Source organism: Nyctereutes procyonoides, unplaced genomic scaffold (assembly GCF_905146905.1).
Source record: "Nyctereutes procyonoides isolate TBG_1078 unplaced genomic scaffold, NYPRO_anot_genome, whole genome shotgun sequence".
In the NCBI taxonomy this organism is placed as follows: Eukaryota; Metazoa; Chordata; class Mammalia; order Carnivora; family Canidae; genus Nyctereutes; species Nyctereutes procyonoides.
Genome location: NW_026575040.1, coordinates 12,565,164 through 12,586,752, shown reverse-complemented (window position 1 = coordinate 12,586,752; position 21,589 = coordinate 12,565,164). Strand labels below are relative to the sequence as shown.

Below are 21,589 nucleotides of genomic sequence, written 5' to 3'. Positions count from 1 at the left end.
GACGCTTCCCGCCCCCCACCCCCCGCCCCCCGCAAGGACGCGGCGTTAGCACCGAAGAGCCCCGCAGGCCGTGCCCGGTGCAGGTGGGGCTGCGCGCTCGGGGCTGCGCGGGGAGCCGAGGCGGACTCTTTACCGTGGGGCGGGGCTGGGCGCGCGGGCCGGGGGCGCGAGCACAGCAGCAGGAGCACCGCGGCGGCGGCGTGCAGGCTGCGGGGCATCGCGGGGGCGGCCGGGGCGCGGGGCGCGGGGCGCGGGGCGCGGGCTCCCTCCCTCCGCCTGGGCGCCGGGGACCGCGTGCGCGCAGCCCGGCCGGAGAGCGCGTCCGCCCTTGGCGCGCCCGGCTCCGCGCGGGCCGCTTATATAGGGCCGCTCGGCCCCCAAACACATGATGTCATCGTGCGCAGGGGAGCACGCCCTGCCCGCGGGAGGTCTGGCGCCCCGGCCCGAGGTGAGCCGCAGCCCGGCTCCGGCCGCGCTCCTGGGGCAGCGCTCAGCCGGGAGCCCAGTGTCCTGGGGGGGGGGGGCCAGCAGTGGGAGCCACCGGGAGGGGTGCGTCTGCGCCCTGGCTGCCCCGGGCCCTGCCTCGCTCTGTCGCTGCCCTTTCGGGGAAGCCCCCCAAGTAGACCGCCTTAGGGACGGACGGGTGCCTCCTCCAGCGGGGCGCCCCCTCCCCGCCCCCCCAGCCGGGTGCTTGCAAGATCAGGAGCACTGTTAGCGCCTGGAAAGGAGAGCCCAGAGGCTGCATTCCAGCCCAGAATTTCTGCAGATGGTGCACTACGGCCTGATAAGGTCCTGCTTTTGAATTTGGGCCCGAAGAAATTAATTTAGGTAAATAGCACAGCGGGGTACGCAGCGAACAGCTTTCCGAAGCAGTTAGACTTTCCCCTAGGAAGCCAGGGAGGGGGATCCCTTCTGTGGGTTAGCAGTAGAAGAAACAGACCTCCTTACTGAGTACCTACTGTGTGTCAGGCACCGTCCTGGGCGTTTGCATTGTGGCCTAGATCAGTGCGTGGGTTCGGCTGCCGGTGCATATGATCATTACCTGTTGCTCATTTCTGCCCACTTTTCACTCATCTGTGTACATGCATCTAGTCCTATATGTGTGGCTCTGATCCTCCCTTGTATTTAGTCCATGTTCACTTGTGAAGTCAAAGGTTTTATTATCCTGCTGCTCCAGTACTCGGGAAATCTTCCTCCTCCTGCTACTGCCGCTTGCTGTTCGCTCTGCCCTGGCCATTTGTGTTTCTGGCTTCCCCGGGCCTCTCAATGCCTGCGCAGCTCCCCAGGCTGGGCTTTCCTTTCTGCTCTGTGACCGAGCCTGTTCTCTTGGCTCCTTGCTGCCTATAGACATTGCTCAGACCGCACCGTCTGATGAAGGGGACCCACGCAGCCCTGCTACATGACTTGGCCCATCCTGCCCTATACTCCTGGCCACAGCAGCCTGACCAGCCTCACATCAGGTCTGCGCTGCCTCTCGCCTATGTGGACCTCAGGCCAGCCTCAGCGACCAGTGAAAGCACTGGTCCAAACAGGTTTTGGAAGGCTAGAGCAGCTTCCGTGCTGAGACTCACCAGGAAGGACATGCCACCCACGGTAAAAAGGGTGCTACTGTTCCATCCCTATCAGCTCAGCTATTGTTTGCATTAATAAAGAGCTCTGAAGTCTTTTTAAGGAAGTAGCTACAAAGACATCTTGTTGCCAGCACTTGCCGACCACAGTAGGCTTAAGGATGACCTTTTCTGCCTGCAACTCTTGATAAAGAGACTTGAAAAGTCTCCAGAGCAGTGAGTGAGCAGTTCACTTGTGGTTCTGAAGACATTCCTGTCTCTGATTTGTCATCGAGGGATTTCGAAGATGAAATGTACTTGAAGGACACAGAGATAGGGAAGATGGGCACCCCAAACCAATGCAGATGAAGTTACACATCCCACATCTCCCAGCTACTTAAAGGGAAACTGAGCCACGTATACACAGTGGGTTACTCTCAGTTCAGGTGTTTTCCTGTTACATCTGCCTAAACATGAAGTTCAATTTGTCCTTGCATATGCATCTCTAAGTGTTCTCCAAGGATTCCCAGAGATGGGGAGGTTTTTTTGTTTTTTTTTAAAGGTGGGGGAGCTGGATTTAATAGTACAGTAAGGCAAGACTGTGAGTGGGGTTTGATGGAGAGAAAGGAGAAGATTGAGGGCACCTAGATGGCTCAGTGGTTAAGCGTCTGCCTTTGGCAAAGGTTGTGATCCTGGGGTCCTGGGATCAAGTCTTGCATCAGGCTCCCTGCAGGGAGCCTGCTTCTCCTTCTGCCTCTGTGTGTGTGTGTGTCTCTCATGAATAAATAAACTTTAAGAACCAAAAAAGAAAGAAGAAGAAAAAGAAAGAAAGAAGAAAGAAGAAAGAAAAAGAAAGAAAGAAAGAAAGAAAGAAAGAAAGAAAGAAAGAAAGAAAGAAAAAGAGAAAGGAAGGAAGAAAGGAAGGAAGAAAAAGGAGAGGGCTGGGATGTTTACTGCTTGTCTAATCAGAGATGTGGTTAATTAGTAAAGAATGGATAGCAATTGCAAGAGAATTGAGGATATAAGCTGAGATTCAATTGCCCTAAGTGCTTTGAGTGATTTTTTTTTTTAATTTTAGGGCATCAAAGGAATGGAAAAGCAAACAGGAATGGTTAGAATGACCAGCCGTATGTATAAAGTACTGAAGCCGAATGTCAAGCACCCCCTCGGCCCCCAACAAACAACACACACCTAACCAGCTAGAGTTCCCAGCTCTGGGAACCTTCCTTGCCAGAGGCTCCCTGAGGCCTGTACAGCTGGACTCGTATGGGCTTGCTTTGCCATCATCAGATGGAGCACTAGTCAGCCAATAAGTAAGCCATTACTCAATGGGTTAAGGTGGAAAACGGACCTTCAGTGCTCAAAATGTGGCAACTGGCCGCCAAATGACATGCCCAGACAGAGGGCTCCAGGGACAGAAGCTCCTGTACGGTGTCACCATCGGAATCGACAAGAGGGCGAGGCTGATGAGTCAAAAGGCAGAGGAGTATAGAGGAAAGGAACCTGATATTTGGTGTCAGGAGGTCTGGCCTGAAGCGCCTGCCCCACCACTACTTCCTGAATGGCCGTGACAGTGGTTCAGCCTCTCAAAACTTCGGTTTCCTCCTCTGTAAAGTGCAAGTCGTCATCCCGGCCCCTGGGTCACTAACGGAACCGATATGTGGCTGGAATGAAATAAGGTGAGTGGAAACTTTTCTGTCCATTCATTCACCCTCTGTGTGCCAGGCACTGTGCTTAGGCATAGTCCTTGCTCTTGGGCAGTGTGTAAATGCAAAACAGTCTTATGAAAAACCATATAATTGAGATTGGAATACATGTGATAGAAGGTTGAAGTTTACCCAGAAGGGATCCACTCTGTCCTGGGGCAGTGAGAGAAGACCTAGCCCGTGTAAGAATTAGATTCTGTGACTTCATAAAACCTTTGAGGTGCATAGCTAATACTGGGCTCTTCTCTCTCAAAGCTGGAACCATTTGCCCACAGAAGATAATCATTGGCCTGTCAGGAATAACAGTACCAGTATAGAGATTTTGATTTCTCAGGGTAAGAATCAGCCCTTCAAAGAGTCTCATTCAGGGTGCCTGGGTAGCTCAGTCAGTTAAGCATCTGCCTTCAGTTCAGGTCATGATCTTGGGGTCCTGGTTTTGAGTCCCGCATCAGGCTCTCTGCTGTGTGGGAAGCCTGCTTCTCCCTCTCTCTCTGCTGCTCCCCTTCTGTGTTCTCTCTCTCTCTCTCTCTCTCTTTCTCAAATAAATAAAATCTTAGAAAAAAAGTGTCAGTCAACTGGGAATGCACCTGTTTATGGACTAAAGGAAGGACTGGTAGGAGGAGAACTAACATTTATTGAGTACCTACTGTTTGCCTGACACTTTACAACAATGGCACTTTACAACAATCTATGGGGATGCTGTTAGGTTTGCCATTTTACAGATAAGGAATCTGAGGCTTGGAAAGGTTACATCTTTGCCTTGAGTGAGGCTTTTGAGCAGCAGAGACTGAATCCTCAACCAGATGATTCTCTGTCTCCATGGCCCAGGAAGGCTCTTTTCACAGCTATTCTAGAAAATACCTTAGACGGGGATGTTCTATTTCTGGGTCCTGCTGAGATGAGGATTCTCCAATTTTCTAGATGCTATGATCATTTATTTGTCGATTAGGGGTACAATGTGCCAATTCTGGCAGTTAAATGATGCTCAGCATGGGACATGGCTGTGTCCTTCTCCCCAATCCCCATGGGGTGACTGAGAACCCCTGCACTCTGATCAATGCATAGCACATCTGCCGAAATGCGATACAAGGAACCTGAGACCACCGAGCTTTGATTCGACACAGTTCTCCAGCAAATGAGAATATGAGCCTGACTGCATAGTTACTTGCTGTTATCAGTGAGCTCTGCTTTAACTAAAGAAAGGAGGTCTGGAGGAAAGCAGAGAGCAAGGGAGAGGGAGGAAGGAAGGAAAAAGCCAAGGGATTTCCTTTGACTGGGGCAAATGTCCAGGTCTTTGAAAATAGAGTCACTTTTGCAGCTTTATTCACATCAGTTCCTCACTTGTGAGGCTGTGGCCTGGAGTCATAGCCTCTGTGTGAACCCTAGCTACCCTGCTCACTTTCAGGCAGGATCAGTTGGAGGGCAGAGTGACCCGCAGGCAAGAATGCTGAACTCCTGCTCTGCCAGGAACGAGCTCTGGGCCTATATAGCAAATCTCCTGTCTAGCATGTGCCTCGGCTTTCTGATCTGGAAGCTGGAATAAGAATGTCTGACCCCACACAGGGTTGCGAGTGCAGGATGAGACCATAGATGTGCAAGTACTCTGGAAAGCCAAATAAAAGTACTTGACGTACACAAGATGTTCCTCTGAGAGAGGGCTTGAAACCAAGGCTGTTTTGATCTCAGCCTTGGTTTACCAATCGAAGAGAATGAACACCGGATTCCAGCAAGGGGCTGTAAATTCTCATTCGGCCCCTGCCACCAGTTACCATGGCAACTTGTGACTCTGGTCCAACTACTTGTACACTGACTCCTTTAGCTATTGCTTCTGTCCAGCAGGGAATAATCGCTCATCATCAGGATTTTTGTAAGACCTTCACGATTAATAAAAAATGACAATAATTTATAATTCTACGCACAAGGACTAGGTTAGCATTTTCAGTGAAAATGAACATCGGTGCAATATGTTTCCTCTTTCCAGGTAAACTATTCTGAAAACCATGGTCAGCTGAGAGGAGACTGCTTAAGAGATATAATTAGACTATAATAGCTTAGGTTTTCTCACATCCATCTCCTTTCACCCCTGCTGGTTGGATCCACTCCTCTCTGACCTCAGGAGTTTGGTCCAGATCCTGTTCTGCTTGTTCTCAGCCTGAAGCACTGTCCTCTCTCACCCCTGTCTTTCAAACCCAAGGACAGTCATAGACCACATCCCAGCAAGCTCAGGGTGCCAACCTAAAGCCAGGAGTCTTAATATCAATTCTGACAACTTCCGCCTGGGGTTAGGAAGGTCCAGTGACACAGGGGAAAGAGTTTGGCATCACACGTACCTGGGTTTTGAAAGTCAGCTCGACTGCTCACTACTCTTGGAAAATGGGGCAAATCACTTAACCTCTCTGAGTTTCAGTTTCCAGTTTTCCTTTTTAAAGAGATGAGGACTATAGAGTCAGTATACCCCAAAGAGCAATAGGGAGGAATGATACAATAAGCTAGGCCTATGAAGAGCTTGGCCCAGTGGCATATAATGAGCCCCATATAAAAGGTAGTTCTTGGGGCACCTGGGTGGCTCAGTGGTTGAGCATCTGCCTTTGGCTCAGGTCGTGAGCCTGCTTCTCCCTCTGCCTGTGTCTCTGCCTCTCTCTGTGTGTCTCTCATGGATAAATAAAATCTTCAAAAAAAAAAAAAAAGGTCCCTGCTGTAGGAAGGCCTCAAATGGCTGAAGGGGGACTGTACTACCCATAGTTCCTAGTTTAGGCAACCCCACCAAATTCCCTTGTTTGGGAACCAACACCAACTTTCATGAACCCTAAGAGAAGAATTAATGAAGATTTCCAGTCATCTCTTTTCTCCTAATCCTACACTTTGGCCTCTCAGAGAATGTCACTTTTGTCATAACAAACCAGTCTTCCTACTGAAGCGATAATGCCTTTTAATCAAGTAGATTTAGAATTACTTTATCACAGGAAATGCCCGATCACTAGAATCTTAGAGCTGGGAGGTATTCCTGAGCTCAGAGATACCACCTGCCTTTAGAATAAGCTGGTAATTTCCTCTTGCTTGGATACTCTCATTCTTTACAATTGAAGGAGTCGATAACCTGATCCCTCATTTCCGTTCCTTTCAAAGAAAACTGGCAAGCAACCTCCACCTTCTTTTGGCCCCACTTCCAGGCAGAGAGCTCCAGGAGGCTCAGGAGTGCAGTTAACATTGCTGGTTTCGTGGCATGGACAGGTGAGGGCCAGTGAGCTTCCTCATAGGCCATTGGAGTTGAGTTGCTTCTCTGGCCAGAGGCCGACCCTGGCAAGGATCCAGCTCCATCTCAAGCCCTGAAAAAGGGGTCATATATACCCAGTGGCCAGGAGAACAGATCGGCAACCAAGGCTTCATAGTTCTCTCACCCAGGACAATAGAGCCTGTGGTGAGGAGAGGCTGCATGGTGAGCTCATGGAGATGAGGAAAGAGGTCTTACCTATAGAGCTAACTTCTTTATTCCCGCTCCGTCCCCATCCTTGAAATTAAGAGGTGAGGGGCTGGAGGTTGAATCAGTCACCAATTGCCAATGATATCATCAAGCATGCCCATGTAATGAAGCCTCCATAAAAACCCAAAAGGATGGGTTTTGGAGAGTGTATGAGTTGGTGAGCACATGGAGATGTAGGGACAGTGAGCCCCAGAGAGGCACAGAAGCTCTGCACCCCTTCCCCAGACCTCGCCCTGTGCAACTTCCTGAGTTACACCCTTTTATAATAAACTGGTGAGTTAGAAAAAAAAGAATAAAGGGGTTTGAGGCTCACTTTGCAGTGGAATAAGTTATAACTAGATTCCTTACATCTACATTTCAGTTTTTTAACACTGATAAGCAAAAGTTTTTTTTCCCAAATATTTTATTTATTTATTTGAGAAAGAGAGAGAGCAGGGAAAGGGACAAGCAGACTCCTGCTGAGCACGGAACCCAACTCGGGGCTCTATCCCCTGACCCCCGAGATCATGACCTGAGCTAAAACCAAGTGTTAGACATGGAACTGACTGTGCCACCCAGGCTCCCTTGCAAAAGTTATTTTTGATAGACATATCTCTGTTTTCTCTGCTCAACCGGATGTTGTGGGTGGTAGAGATGATGGCAAGAGACAGAGTCCTGAAAGGATGTTCAGAGAATTAGAAAATTAGAACCCAGAAACTTGGGCTCTGTCTTCAAATTCTGTTTCCCTTGAAGGGGCGCACGAAAGGGAAATAGTTCAGCTACCTCAGTCATTCCATTTTTTTATAACAGGGACTGTACCATTTAATTCCGGTGAGAATTTGTACAGTTCTTTGAGACATTTAAGGAGGACCCCACATGCCATAGTTACAGGGTATATTGATACACCTCTCTCTGAGAGAAAAAAACATGTTAACACAATTCAAAGGAAAAAAATCAGTCCGGAGATTGTGAATAAGAGAAATAGCATCATAATAGGTCTTATAACTAGCTGGCCACAGAGGGAAATGGGGAAGACGGCAGAAAACAGTTATGGAAGAACAGTGCTAACTTGTAGCCATTGTCCAGAGTAAAGGAGAAGCCCAGGGAAGTCACCATTACCTATGGTCTTCCACCTGAGGGATGAGCAACATGGTGATTTTGTGAAGATTCAACAGAGTCTGATGATGGACAAAGCAGGCCCAGCCAAGACTGGAAACAGAACTTGTCAACATTGAACTAGAACAAGAAAACATCTTGGCGAAATGATTTTTATTAAAAAAAATTATTTAGAGGGAATTCATAAAAGGAAAAAACATTGCCCACAAATCCATCCTCGCTGACAGTAATTTCTTGCACGTTCCATTCTTGTTCTTGTCCATGTCAACAAAAAATGTTTATCCAGTTACTATCCATTAAATATACCATATTGTGTATACAACTTTTTTTCTTTTAAGATTTTATTTATTTATTCATGAGAGAGAGAGAGAGAGACAAAGACAGGCAGAGGGAGAAGCAGGCTCCATGCAGGGAGCCCGACGTGGGAATTGATCCAGGGTCTCCAGGATCACACCCTGGGCCGAAGTTGGCACTAAACCACTGAGTCACCCGTGCTGCCCTGTATACAGCTTTTTAATTAAAAACTAGCATTGGGTCATAAGTACTTTCCTACATTTCTTTATGATCTTAATTTTTACAGTGACATCTTTTTTTAAGATTTATTTTTTTAGGGATCCCTGGGTGGCACAGTGGTTTGGCCCCTGCCTTTGGCCCAGTGCGCGATCCTGGAGACCCGGGATCGAATCCCACGTCGGGCTCCCGGTGCATGGAGCCTGTTTCTCCCTTTGCCTGTGTCTCTGCCTCTCTCTCTCTCTCTGTGACTATCATAAATAAATAAAAATTTAAAGAAAAGATTTATTTTTTATTTTAGAGAGAGAGAGCAAAGGGGAGGGGATGGCAGAGGGAGGAGAGAGTCTTAAGCAGACTTTATGCTGAGAGGGGAACCCAATGCAGGGCTTGAGCTCATGACCCTAAGATCATGACCTGAGCTGAAACCAAGAGTCGGACGCTCAACTGACAGAGCCACCTAGGCGTCCCTACATCGCCAACATCTTAAAACAAGTTTCAAGAAGTCCTGAAACCTGGGAAGACTAGCAATTTAAAACAGGGAATCAAGTTTCTTTAGGGACTTCTCCGGAAGGTCAAGAAGCTCCTAGAAGAGCAATAAAGATACAATTTGAGGGATTCAGATAAATATGACAATGGGTAGATTGTCTGTAAGTCAGTGGCTCAATGACTCTGGGGACAAGGGGAAGTGACTGTATATAAAGCACGGGCCAGGAAGTGAGCCCACTGGGACAGGTCCAAGTTCATGGCCCCGGGGCAGGAGCAGCTATAGTGCATGACAGTGAGTCTTCATTCTAAGTTCATGTAGTGCTCATCTATAGGCCCTTTAAGGAAGCTTCTGGGCCTCCCAGCTCCTAAAAGAGCCCAAGAACCAAGATTAACAACCAAGGACACTCAATGAAGGGAAAAGTTTGAGGAGTCATCAGAGTCAGACATCCAAGACAGATGTTTTATTCCTTGTCCCACTTCTAGGCTGCCAACCACCCTCCTCCCACTCACGGATTCTGCTTTCACTTACCTCTTCTCAATTTCATTTATTCCTCCCCTTGAACTTTCTCCATCTTTCACTCTGAAGAATCAATGGGCTGTAGTCTTCTAATTCCATAGATTAAGTATTGCTCTGGGGGAACCGAAGGCAAGGCTAGGGGAGGGAGGAACCCAGATCTGGGAGAGGGGTCAGCTAGGGCAGGGGGAAGTAAAAACTATGAAGACGGTGTCCCAAGAAACAAGGTGGCAGTTTCACTTGTTAACACACTTCTGCATTGTTTGAGGGGTTTTTTTTTTTAAAGCAAATCTGTTACAAATTGAAAGTCACATGAGTTAAATTTTAAAAACATTGAAAGAGGCAGATTTTTTTGTTTTTTAGAATAAAAGAAGCAATAGACTAGTGCTGGAAACAAGAATTCACCTGAGTACATCGGAGGATCTAAGTGGCTTCATTAAGCGACTCAGGCTTCAGGCAGCAACCCGTCTTGCAGGCGGAAGGGAGCTCCCCAGAGGAGTTGTACCAAATAGAAGGTTTTATAGGAAAAAAGGATGGGACAGAGAGATGATAGCAAAGGAAAGGATGGGTCCAGCGAGGGCACTTTCCCTTAGGGGACCGTGTAGGGGTCTCATCCTGCAGAGTACTTCACCTTCCTTTGGGGGCGGATGGAGAGAACCCACATGATGTGAGGCATCGCCTCATTGGTCCTGATCGGTATATCCCTGACTGACCGGTGAAGACTACCTTTCTAGGGAGGGTTGAGACTACAGTTAGGTTAGGTGTTAAGTCCCTGTTTCAAGACTTGGCCTCAGTGACACCATGTTGAGCCTGTGGTTCTTTGTCACACTATCCAAGGAGAGCCAACAGTGCCAACAAAAGCAGCAGAAGGATCCCAAGTGGCAAGTGCTGAGAAAAGGTCTTGGATGACAGGTGGTCTGTGCCTCTGAGAAATCCGGTTCTGCAAACACACAGAGCGAGCCAAGAGAAAGAACGCTGGTAGGAGAGAAATGACAACGGATAAGAGATGGGTCATTTAGAAACGTCAGCAGGGGAGACAAGGAGACAGGGCAAGAGCTGAGGGTGCCTCAAAGATTTGGAAAGCTTGAGGCAAATGAGGAGAATCAGAAGAGCTGCCATTTCTGAAGCCAGGAGGGAAGGTTCCAGATAGAAGAGAGCTGGAGAAAATGGACCACCAGGAACTAGGAGAGAACAGTTGGGGGTGGGGGGCACTGAAGACAAAACGGTTCAGATTTTTGAAAACTTTGTACTGCTTGGCTCAGGGCGTGATCCCGGGGTCCTGGGATCAAGTCCCACATGGGCCTCTCCACAGGGAGCCTGCTTCCCCCTCTGCCTGTGTCTCTGCCTCTCTTTCTGTGTCTCTCATGAATAAATAAATAAAATATATTTTTTTTAAAAAAAGAGAGTATACTTATAATGAACCCCCGTGCACCCATCAGCCAGCTTCAACTGGCAACTCATGACCAATCTTGCTTATTCCAGACCCTCACCAACTCCTCACCCTTTCCTCAGGGGCTAGTTCAAAACAAATTCAAGACAACATTCTTTCAGTGGTTCTCAAATTTGAGCATCCAAAGCCCCTAGGGGGCTTGTTCAAACACAGATTGCTGGACCCCACCCCGGGTTTCTGATTCAGCAGGTCTGGAAGCGGGACTGAGAATCTGCATTTCTGACAAGTTCCTGAATGATTTCGGTGGTGCAGATCCAACCACTGTATTATTTCCTCTGTACATATTTCTCTCTCAAAAAGGACCCCCTTATTTAAAACATAATCACAGTGTTACTACCACTCACAAAAATGTATAGTAATTCCTTAATATCATGTTTGCCCAGCTGTCCTCTCAGTGGTTGGACTAACCGCTTGTTTGATTTGTACTCCAAACAAGGCCCACGCAATGCAATTGGTTAATACGTCTCTCTCGGCTCCTCTGATCTCCGATGGGGTTTCAATCAGTAGCATGAGGAGTACGTTGAGTGGTTGCATGGACAGATGTGCAGCTGTGTATGTGAAAAGAGCATAACCCTTGGGTGTTAATCACATCCTGCCGCTTCTAGCAGACAGACTTTGGAGCAGGCATCGAAGGGCTCTGAGGCTCACTTGCCTCATTTGTAAAATGAAGAGACTCATAGGAAACTAAACCTAATCTCATAGGAAACTTGTGAGAATTACATGAAGAGTAAGCCTGTGGCATGGTCTCTGATACATGATTGGGCTAAGGAATCAGAAGACGGGTTCACAGAAGCCCTGTGACCTTGGGACCCTAGGCAGGTACCTCCCTAGGCTTCAGTTTCCAAATCAATAAATGGAAATAATAATAATATTTTAGGGGCATCTGGGTGGCTCAGTCAGTTGAGCATCTGACTCTTGGTTTTGGCTCAGGTCACCATCTCAGGTTCATGAGATCAAGCCCTGTGATGGGCTCCAAGCGCAGTGGGGAGTCTCCTTGAGATTCTCTCTCTTCCTCTCTCCCTCCTTGCACTCACACGTGCTCTCTCTCTCAAATAAATAAATAAATAAATAAATAAATAAATAAATAAATAAATAAATAAATTTTTAAAAATAGTATTTAGAAGCTTGTGAATGAGCTAATGGTGCAAACAGCTCAAGCATGGTATCTAATATACAATATGCAATAAGCACTCAAATTTTTGGTTGTTGTTACGAAAATACCAATCATTATTAGGAGCACGGTGAATGTCACTTCTGTTCCACCTGAGTAGGATGGCCTTCTTAGAATCCTGATTGTCAAAGTGATGGATTGGAACATCCCAGACCAGGAATGTGTGTGTGTTCCCACCTCACTTATTTCTTAGTTTGGTTCATGGCGCCATCATCCTCCCAGGGGCCCAAGTTAGAAGCTTCGGGGGTCACCTTGGACTCCACCCCACATTCAGTGCATCAGCCATTCTACAGGTTTCCTCCTTCAGGGAGCTTCAGGATCCCAAACAGAATGAAAGAACCTGATAGCACCTGGGACGCAGCAGATCCTTATCAACACCAATGGTTGGTTTGGTTTTATCTCCATTGCCCCTGTTCTCGTCCTGACCACTGCCCTCCCCACCGGTGTTGCTCCCAAGCTTCTCACCGTCCACCCTGCAGGTGACAGCCTTTCTGTTTCTCCCTGCCCTTTCTGACCGCAGCACAGCCAGTGTGATTTATGTCCCACTCACCATCCTGCTGTGTAAGGAGCTGCTCTTTTCTTTTGTTCATTTGCTTTTTTTCCTCTCTTCATCCTGATACTTCCATTTCCCTCCTTCCCGCAGGCCTTCACTCTTGTGTTTTTGAGAATATGTTCTTGGATATGTATGTGAACTTATAAAATACACTATGTTAGTTTCGCATGGTTCCTGTTGTTTTGTTTTTTTAAGATTTTATTTATTTATTCATGAAAGACCTAGAGGCAGAAACACAGGCAGAGGGAGAAGCAGGCTCCCTGCGGGGAGCCTGATGTGAGACTCAATCCCAGACCCTGGGATCACACCCTGAGCCGCAGGCAGAGATGCCCAACCACTGAGCCACTCAGGTGCCCCATAGGTCTTGTTTTTTTTTTGTTTTTTTTGTTTTTTTTAGGTCTTGTTTTTAAAAGAATTCCGCCCCCACTTTAAGTCATAAGGATATTCTTCTATATATATTTCTATGTATTTTTTGTATGGTTACCTTTCACGTTCATATCTTTAATGCATCTGAAGTTCACCTTTGTTTATGGCTGTCAAGGATTCAACTGCATTTTTCTCCATGTAGCGGTCAGTTTCCCTGTATTGTCTACTAAGCAACTTATCCTTTCCCCATTGATTTGTAGTGCCTTTCCCCCCACACATCAGGTACACTCATCCCAGGAGCATAAATGCACATATATCCATTTCTGGGCACTTTGTAGCCCTTGGTCTAGTAGCATGTTTCTGCCCCCACAGAGTTTATTACATGGCACTGAAGTGTAGTGGGGAGAGTCCCTTCTCTTTGCTCCTTTCTCAAAATTAACTAATTATGGACTTCAATTTTATTCTTCCATATAAATTTCCGATTAGGCCTTTTCATTCCACCAAAAAAATTGTGGGAATGTATTGAAATTGCCTTAAATTTTTAGACTAACTTTGGGAGAATTGGTATCTTTACGTGTTAGGGAGTCTTGTCCATCACTATGGCATCTCTCTCTGCTTATTCAAGTCTTATACTATGTCCCATAATAGTTTTATGTTTTTTCTCCAAAAATCATTTTGAGCTTTTAAGTTAATTTTTGGGTACTTTATGCTTTTATTGCTCTCACAAAAGGTATCTTATTTTCTATTATGTCTTTTGGCTAGATATTGCTGGTATAGAAGAATGCTACTGATTTTTATAAGATCTTCTTCCTGACATCCTTGCCAGGATTCCATTAGTTCTGTGGGGTTTTCTATGGAGATAATCAGATCACCCGTGAATAATGACAGTTTTGTCACTTCCTTTCTTTTCTTTACTTTTTTAAGTATGCTCTACACCCAACATGGGTCTTGAAACCATGACCCTAAGATCAAGGGTCACATGCTCTACCGACTGAGCCAATCAGACACCCAACACTTCCTTTTAAATCCTTATACCTATTACTTCTTTTTCACATCCTAACATGTCAGCCAAGACCTCCAGTACTCTGTGGAGAAGTAGCAGTTCCTGTTCTTAGAAGGTGGATCTACCTGCACCTGTTATCTCCTTCCTATCCCCAGGAATTAAGCCTACCTTCATGTAGCCACAAGCTCTATTTCCTACTGGTGTAGGACTAGTGATTCTATTTTGTCTTGTAGTGGACTTGGGATAAACCATAATTTGTTCACGGAAATATGAAGGAGAGGAAGGGCCCAAGATAAAAGCTTCCCCACCTGCGGCACCTTTCCCCTTCCCCTGTAGACTATAGTCACCCACACACATCCCCTGGGATCCAATTATTTGCTGTCTTCTAGAAGCTTCTCACAGTTATCAAATTAGAAATGGGCATTAAGGAGGACACGTGATGTGATTAGCACTGGGGGCTATACTATATGTTGGCAAATTGAATTTAAATTAAAAAAGCATTCCATCATGCAAAAAAATTATTTTGTCAATAAATGCCCCCCAAATTAAAAAAAAATAAAAAAAGAAACTCAGATTCACCAACCATCCCATCTCTGAGGCACTTCCAGAGCTGGGTTGAGGAAGATAGCCAGTAGCCTATAATGGATTGCCATTTTGTCAGGATCCAGAAGCCAGAGTGACATTTCTAAAATAATTAGCATTCTTGAGAATGCTTTAATCATAGACCATTGAAGGCCCTCATTATAAACTCTTTAATAAGAGCATTCAAGGGCCTGACAAGTTGGCCTCACTTCCTCTTCCACCTACCACAGCAAACCCCACACTCAGACCATCCTGGGTGATCTGCTCCTGAATGTGTGTCCATTAAACATTATCTTCTAGGATGCCTGGAGGGCTCAGTGGTTGAGCATTTGCCTTTGGCTCATGGTGTGATCCCAGGGTCCTGGGATCCAGTCTGCATTGGGCTGCCCACAGGGAGCCTGCTTCTCCCTCTGCCTGTGTCTCTGCCTCTTTCTGTGTCCCTCATGAATAAATAATAATCTTTAAAAAAATAAACCTTATATTTTTACCATACAGTTCCCTGGACATGGAATTTTCTCTCTTTTTCCATAACGAGAAAGCCTAAACATTCATCAAGGCTCATAACATAAGTCATCAGTCTTATGTCTTCCCAAGTTTATCTCATTGGTATAAATCATTCCTTCCCCCATTCTTCCCAGAGCGTTCATATGTCAGATTTGCCTTACAATTTGTTGTTAGTTATCCCACCGTCCCATTAGATAGAGACCTCCAGGAGGGTAAGGACTGTGTTTTATTCATCTCTATCTCTGCGGCAATTCTTCCCACATAGTAAATGCTCAATAAATGCTTATTCATCGGGGGGAATCCCTGGGTGGCTCAGCGGTTCAGTGCCTGCCTTTGGCACAAGGCGTGATCCTGGAGTCCCGGGATCGAGTCCCATGTCAGGCTCCTGGCATGGAGCCTGCTTCTCCCTCGGCCCCCCGCCCCGTGTCTATCACGAATAAATAAATAACATCTTTAAAAAAATGCTTATTCATCAACTTAAAGGATGGGGATCACAAATTATAGGAAAAAGAAGTCATTAGGAAATATGAAGTAATGCTCTTGCCTCATCTTCATTCCAGCAGGGTCGAGTATGGATTTGCAGAGGTGTTGTTATCTGCAGTAATACTCAGCAATATACAAATAGGAACAAGAACAGACATTGTAAACACCTTGTCATTCTCATTATTATGTGATAAGCCCTTTGGGTAATGTAGTAACAGGTGTTCAATCTATGTGGTGCAGAGCAACTACTTAGAACAAATTTACCTGGGATGCCTGGTAGGCTCAGTCTGACTATTTTGGCTCAGGTTGTGATCTCAGGGTTGAGGGATCAAGCCCTGCATAACCTCAGCATGGAGCCTGCTTGAAGACTGTCTCTCTCCCTCTCCCTCTGCTCCTCCCCTAACTTGTGCGTGCTCTATCTCAAACAAAACAAAACAAAACAAATAACAACAACAAATTGTACCTGTAAAGTCTAATATTTGGGGCAATTGTGGAAGTTAGCATGTGGCCAGGCATTCCTGGGTCTCTGCTCCTGAATGGTACTCCTACTTGTTTCGTACACTACACACAGCTCTTGAGGTGAACCTATTTACATGTAAAGATTGTAAGATAAATGGAAATTTCTTTTGAAATATTACCTTTGCTTTCAATAGAAATTTCCAGTAAATGGGAGAGATTTGTCATGTTGTAGAGGAGATGTGGGAAAGGTAAATGAAGAAACCAAAGTAAAATTAGTAACGTTTATATTGTTGCTTTTCTTTGAGTGATACATAGCAGTTTTGTCTGTGTGTTTATTCTTTTTGCATGTCTGGGCAACAGATAAAGAAGGTATTATTATCTATATCTATATAAAAGCTGAGAGATATGTCATTATTATATATTTTATATATAAAATTATGATACTGGTATTATATTTACATATATTATAAAATATATCATTATCCTATAAAAACTGAGATAAGGAATTAATTAAGTTAATTTTCTTTCATAGATTGTTGCAGCAGTGGCCCTCAATTGGTTCATACCTCCCTGAATCCACACCGTTGGGTGATACCTTTCACATTGACTCCAGGCGTGGCCATGTAACTTGCTTTAACCGGAGACAAGAGCAAATATGACCCAGCAGAAATTTTAAAGTGATTGCATGTTGAAGCTTGCCCTCCCATATGCCCTTTGGTACCCCAAGAACGCCGTGATGAGATCGCCGTGCAAAGCCTGGGCTTGAGGTTGAGACAGCATATGGAGCAGAGACAAGCCATCCCAGCAGAGTCCTCCTCAACAAACAAGCCTATCAATCTCCAGGTAGGTGAGGCCAGCCAACCCCGGAGGAGCCACCTACTGACCTCAGAGATCCATCACATCAGCTAGATCAGAACTGTCCAAATGACTCACAGAATCATGAGAAATAATAAATGTTTGTTGTTTGAAGCCAGTGGCTTGTGACACAGCAAGACCTAACTAATACATTCCCCAAGAAAGCCTATTCAAGTTAGACTCTAGAGGTCTCCGTCCCCAGGCTCATGTTTGATTGCTGTTGCTCCTTTTCTAGTCAATGCTCAGGTTGAGATATGCAAAACTTAGGTATCTTAGGTACGGTCAAGCCTCTTTTTGAATTCCTCAAGAGCAAAGACCATGACTTTATTTTTCTAGTTGGCTTAGTACATCGCTTTATTCATAATATGCTCAGTACAGAGTATTACTTTCCTGAAAGGGAATGAAAGCTTAATTCTTATGAGGATAGAAGGTGAAAGCTGCATGTGGTATGTATATCTCTCAAATTTTATATAGGGCACAGACATTTCTAGTTACAAAGAAGATTTTATTTTTTTTATTTTTTATTTATTTATTTTTTACTGGTTATGTCCAATTTTTTATTTATTTATTTATTGTTTGTTTATTTATTTATTTTAATGCATTTTTTTTTATTGGTGTTCAATTTACCAACATACAGAATAACACCCAGTGCTCATCCTGTCAAGTGCCCCCCTCAGTGTCTGTCACCCATTCACCCCCACCCCCCGCCCTCCTCCCCTTCTACCACCCCTAGTTCGTTTCCCAGAGTTAGGAGTCTTTATGTTCTGTCTCCCTTTCTGATATTTCCCACTCATTTCTTCTCCCTTCCCTTATATTACCTTTCACTATTATTTATATTCCCCAAATGAATGAGAACATACAATGTTTGTCCTTCTCCGATTGACTTACTTCACTCAGCATAATACCCTCCAGTTCCATCCACGTTGAAGCAAATGGTGGGTATTTGTCGTTTCTAGTGGGTGAGTAATATTCCATTGTATGCATAGACCACAGCTTCTTTATCCATTCATCTTTCGATGGACACCGAGGCTCCTTCCACAGTTTGGCTACTGTGGACATTGCTGCTAGAAACATCGGGGTGCAAGTGTCCCGGCATTTCATTGCATCTGAATCTTTGGGGTAAATCCCCAACAGTGCAATTGCTGGGTCGTAGGACAGGTCTATTTTTAACACAAAGAAGATTTTAGATTAATAATCTATCTTGAGAACTAACAATCTATCCTAAGAGAGAAAACAGTAAGGAAGGAAAAAGCAAGAGCCATGTTTTTGTCCCCATGGTACAAAACAGACTCTTGCAGAGCCACTGAGCTGAACATCTTGAGGGAGCACCATTGACCTCGAGGTCAATGTGAATAGTGCCTCCAGGTTGCATAGTACACAACATACACAGCTGTACATGAGGCCCCAGCCTGACACATAGTGAGTGTTTAGTGAATGAATGAGCAAGCAAGTGAGTGAGCCTGTGTGCACGCATACACATCGTGTGTGTGGCATTTAGCAGAGTTTTAACTGGAAGGAAAAATTAATCAAATTAGAATGAGTATCCCTGGTTAGCAGGGTCCCACAGCACAAACCACTTTGCTTTTGGTGCGAAAAAGTGAGAAAACGACCAAATAAATTGTGTACATCAGATAGAGATTCAGAGAAAAAAAGAACTTTGACCTAATGTTGCAGGTTAAAAATAATAGTAATAATAAATAAAAACTCATTTTGGTTAATGGTGACACCTAGTGGTGTATCAAAATTTGTTTATTCTTCCCATCTCTTTCCTTTGCTTCTTCTATTTGTCGATAGCCAAAATAGCCAACCCATGTGACTATTTAAATTCAAATGAACTAAAAATAATAATAAAAAAAATAAACTCAAATGAATTAAAACTAAATGAAATGAAAATTGAGTACGTCACATTTCAGGTGCTCAGTGGCACCAGTGGCAGCTGCATTCAGCGCAGAACGTGATCATCTCCATCATTGCAGAAAACTCTACAGGAAAGCCCCAGCCTGGAGCTTCGTTATCTACCTGTCTTGTCTCTTTTTACTTGTCACCACCTCTTCTCTAAGTGGTGATTCTGCTCCTTCCCCTCCTTCCCTCCCTAGTTTATTTGGAAGCTTTCTGTTTTCTGTATATTATTATGTAAACTCATCAAAGTGACCTTGCCAAGTGAACACAAAAATATATAATCACGTTGGACAGTTTATTCAGGACAGTCAGTGATTCACAGCATCTTGTTTTCCATGCATTGGAACACATCAAAATATTTTTAAACTCAACACATCAACACATCATTTAAAACAATTATAGCCCAAGCTTTTTTTTTTCTTCTGCTTTTTAAATCCACAGGTTTCTGCCTTTCTACTTTGTCTTGAGTTAAAGTAGCTTTAAAATTAAATAGTATATCTTTTTGTAATGCCTGAAAATTTTTTTTGTAAGATTTTATTTTTTTTGTAAGATTTTATTTATTTACTCATGAGAGACACACAGAGAGAGAAGTAGAGAGATAAGTAGGTTCCACGCAGGGAGCCCGATGTGGGCCAAAGGCAGGTGCTCAACCACTGAGCCACCCAGGTGTCCCAAGATTTTAGTTTTAAGTGATCTCTATACCCAGTGTGGGGCTTGAACTCATAATCCTGAGATCAAGGATCTCACGCTCTACCAACTGAGCCAGCCAGGTGCCCTGAAAAAAATACTTTTTTAAAAAAAAATACTTTTTATGCATAGAACAGCTTTGAAATAATACACAAATTTTTGTTGAATACTCTTTTATAATATTTTTACCAGATTTTTATGCATGTATATATATGTATCTGTGTATGTGTCTCCATGTATAACTTTTTAAATTACATTCTAAATTACTTTTGAAATGTAAAATCATATCTGAAAATAAATGTCACAACCCTGAGAGGATCAAACCGAAGACTTTCCAGGAAGAATGAGCTCTTGGAGAGAAGGTAATTTCTGAATGATACTGCAACATTTGAGTGGTGATGCATCTCTTTAAAGAGATAAGGAAGGGGAAGAGAGAGGTAGCACCGCATTAACTTTAGATTTATGTCTAATGACAATTTGCCCAGAATCAGAATGCACTAACCAGTGGCCCTCTTGACTGTTGATAGAAATTTACATTAGAAATGAAGCCTTCCTTTTCCTTCCAACCCCTAATCAGAGAGGAATGACAGAGTCTGTCCCTTTAGCACCCCCCTCAAAAGGGACCTTGGAAAATGCTAACAGCTTGGATTCCCACTTCACTGTCCCTAAGGGCTTGATGAACAAAGTGAAAGTGACCATCTCTCTTCCTTTTCCTCCACTCCTCCAGCTCGGTATGGCCACCTGTCCTCCTTAGAACCACCGGATTTCAAGGAAAATAGGATGAAGCTTGCCATCTCCCCTGACTTCACATCTGGCTTCAGCCCAAAGTTACTCAAAACTTGAATTTAGGTAGGATTTATGTAAAGACTTGTATTTCTTATTGATTGAGAGAGAGAGAGAGAGAGAGACAGAGACAGAGAGAGTGTACACGCGCAAGTTGAAGGGATTGGAAGAGCAGAGGGAGAGGGAGAGAGAGAATCTCCAGGAGACTCCCCACTGAGCAGGGCACCCCATGTGGGGCTGGATCTCATGACCAGAGATCATGACCTGAACAGAAACCAAGAGTCGGGCACTTAGTTGACTGAGCCACCCAGGTGCCCCAAGACTTGTATTTCTTTAAAGAGGGATTTGGGGACCAGGAAAGAACCAGCATGCCTGCAATATAAGTAACAGCTCTACTGCCAATTTGAGAAAAAGGGAAACTGAGGCAGGGCACAGTAAATGTGATGTGTGCCAGTACTTTTGCAGCCAGTACTTTCGACTTCCCGTAAGCCAATTCACATCAAAACCATATAATCATATGCCCAAACCAAACTGTAGCATCTCTGTGTGGATTCCTCTAAATAAAGTGCCGCCTGGACCATGCCACCCAGGGGATGGTTTGTGGTTCTTTCTGACTGCGGACTTCTGTGGTGCCAGCCTGGCCTCGGGCGGAATCATGGTCTTCCTAAAGGAACAGAGGTTTATGTGTTGGCTCCCTGGGACACTCAGGAGTCCCTTTCTCATGGTGCTCTGTGTTGGAAAGACAAATAGCCTATCCCTTTGGCACAGGACCATCATGGTCCTTATCCCAAGGCAGACAGGCAGTGGGAAATGGAAAACTCAGGATCATCATGCTACAAAAGCCTTAAAACACTCCCAGTCCATCCTCCATTTTATGGAGCAGGACACTGAGGCCCCAAAAGGTTAGGAGGTCAAGTCACCTTCACCTTTAAGATTATATGAGGGGAGTACAGTGTTGCAGCCTCCCACCAGGCCTCCCAAACTACTTGGCGCTGCTTCGCCTGCACCATCCCAGCATCCCTGAAGCCCTCTGTGCAAAGACTTCCTCTAGCCTCATGGAAAGATGTGAACACCTTCACGGTATCCATTCGTTAATATGAGGATTGACACTGAGGATTACTCAAGCATGTGTTTTCATGCCAGATTTTATTTTATTTATTATTATTTTTTAAAAGATTTTATTTCTTGAGAGAGTGCACATGTGTGAGAGCAGGGGGAGGGGCAGAGGGAAAGGGAGAGAGAATCTCAAGCAGACTCCCGGCTGAGTGCGGATCCACCTCCGAGCTCTATCTCTTGACCCTGAGTTCATGACCTGAGCTGAAATTAAGAGTTAGATGCTCAACCGGCTGAGCCACCCAGGTGCCCCTGGGTCAGATTTTAAATATACATCTGTGCTAATAAAAGTAGCAACTAGGGCAGCCCCGCTGGCTCAGCGGTTTAGTGCTGCCTGCAGCC

At 45.0% G+C, this 21,589-nt stretch overlaps 1 protein-coding gene and 1 long non-coding RNA gene across 3 annotated transcripts in view; one reads left to right on the top strand and one right to left on the bottom strand.

Moving 5' to 3' along the window:
- Positions 1–274, bottom strand: part of CA12 (carbonic anhydrase 12) — a 55,503-nt gene extending 55,229 nt beyond the window's left edge. For both annotated transcript variants that reach the window (XM_055319587.1, XM_055319588.1), the window contains exon 1: positions 134–274. In XM_055319587.1, coding sequence (XP_055175562.1) covers positions 134–218 — 85 coding nt within the window. In that variant the 5' untranslated portion in view covers positions 219–274. The remainder of the gene's footprint in view (positions 1–133) is intronic.
- Positions 20–20,706, top strand: LOC129506137 (uncharacterized). The gene is made up of 4 exons (XR_008663718.1): positions 20–83; positions 2,626–3,226; positions 16,443–16,753; positions 20,079–20,706. It is a non-coding gene; the product is annotated as an uncharacterized LOC129506137 (long non-coding RNA).
- Positions 20,707–21,589: the final 883 nt, after the last annotated feature.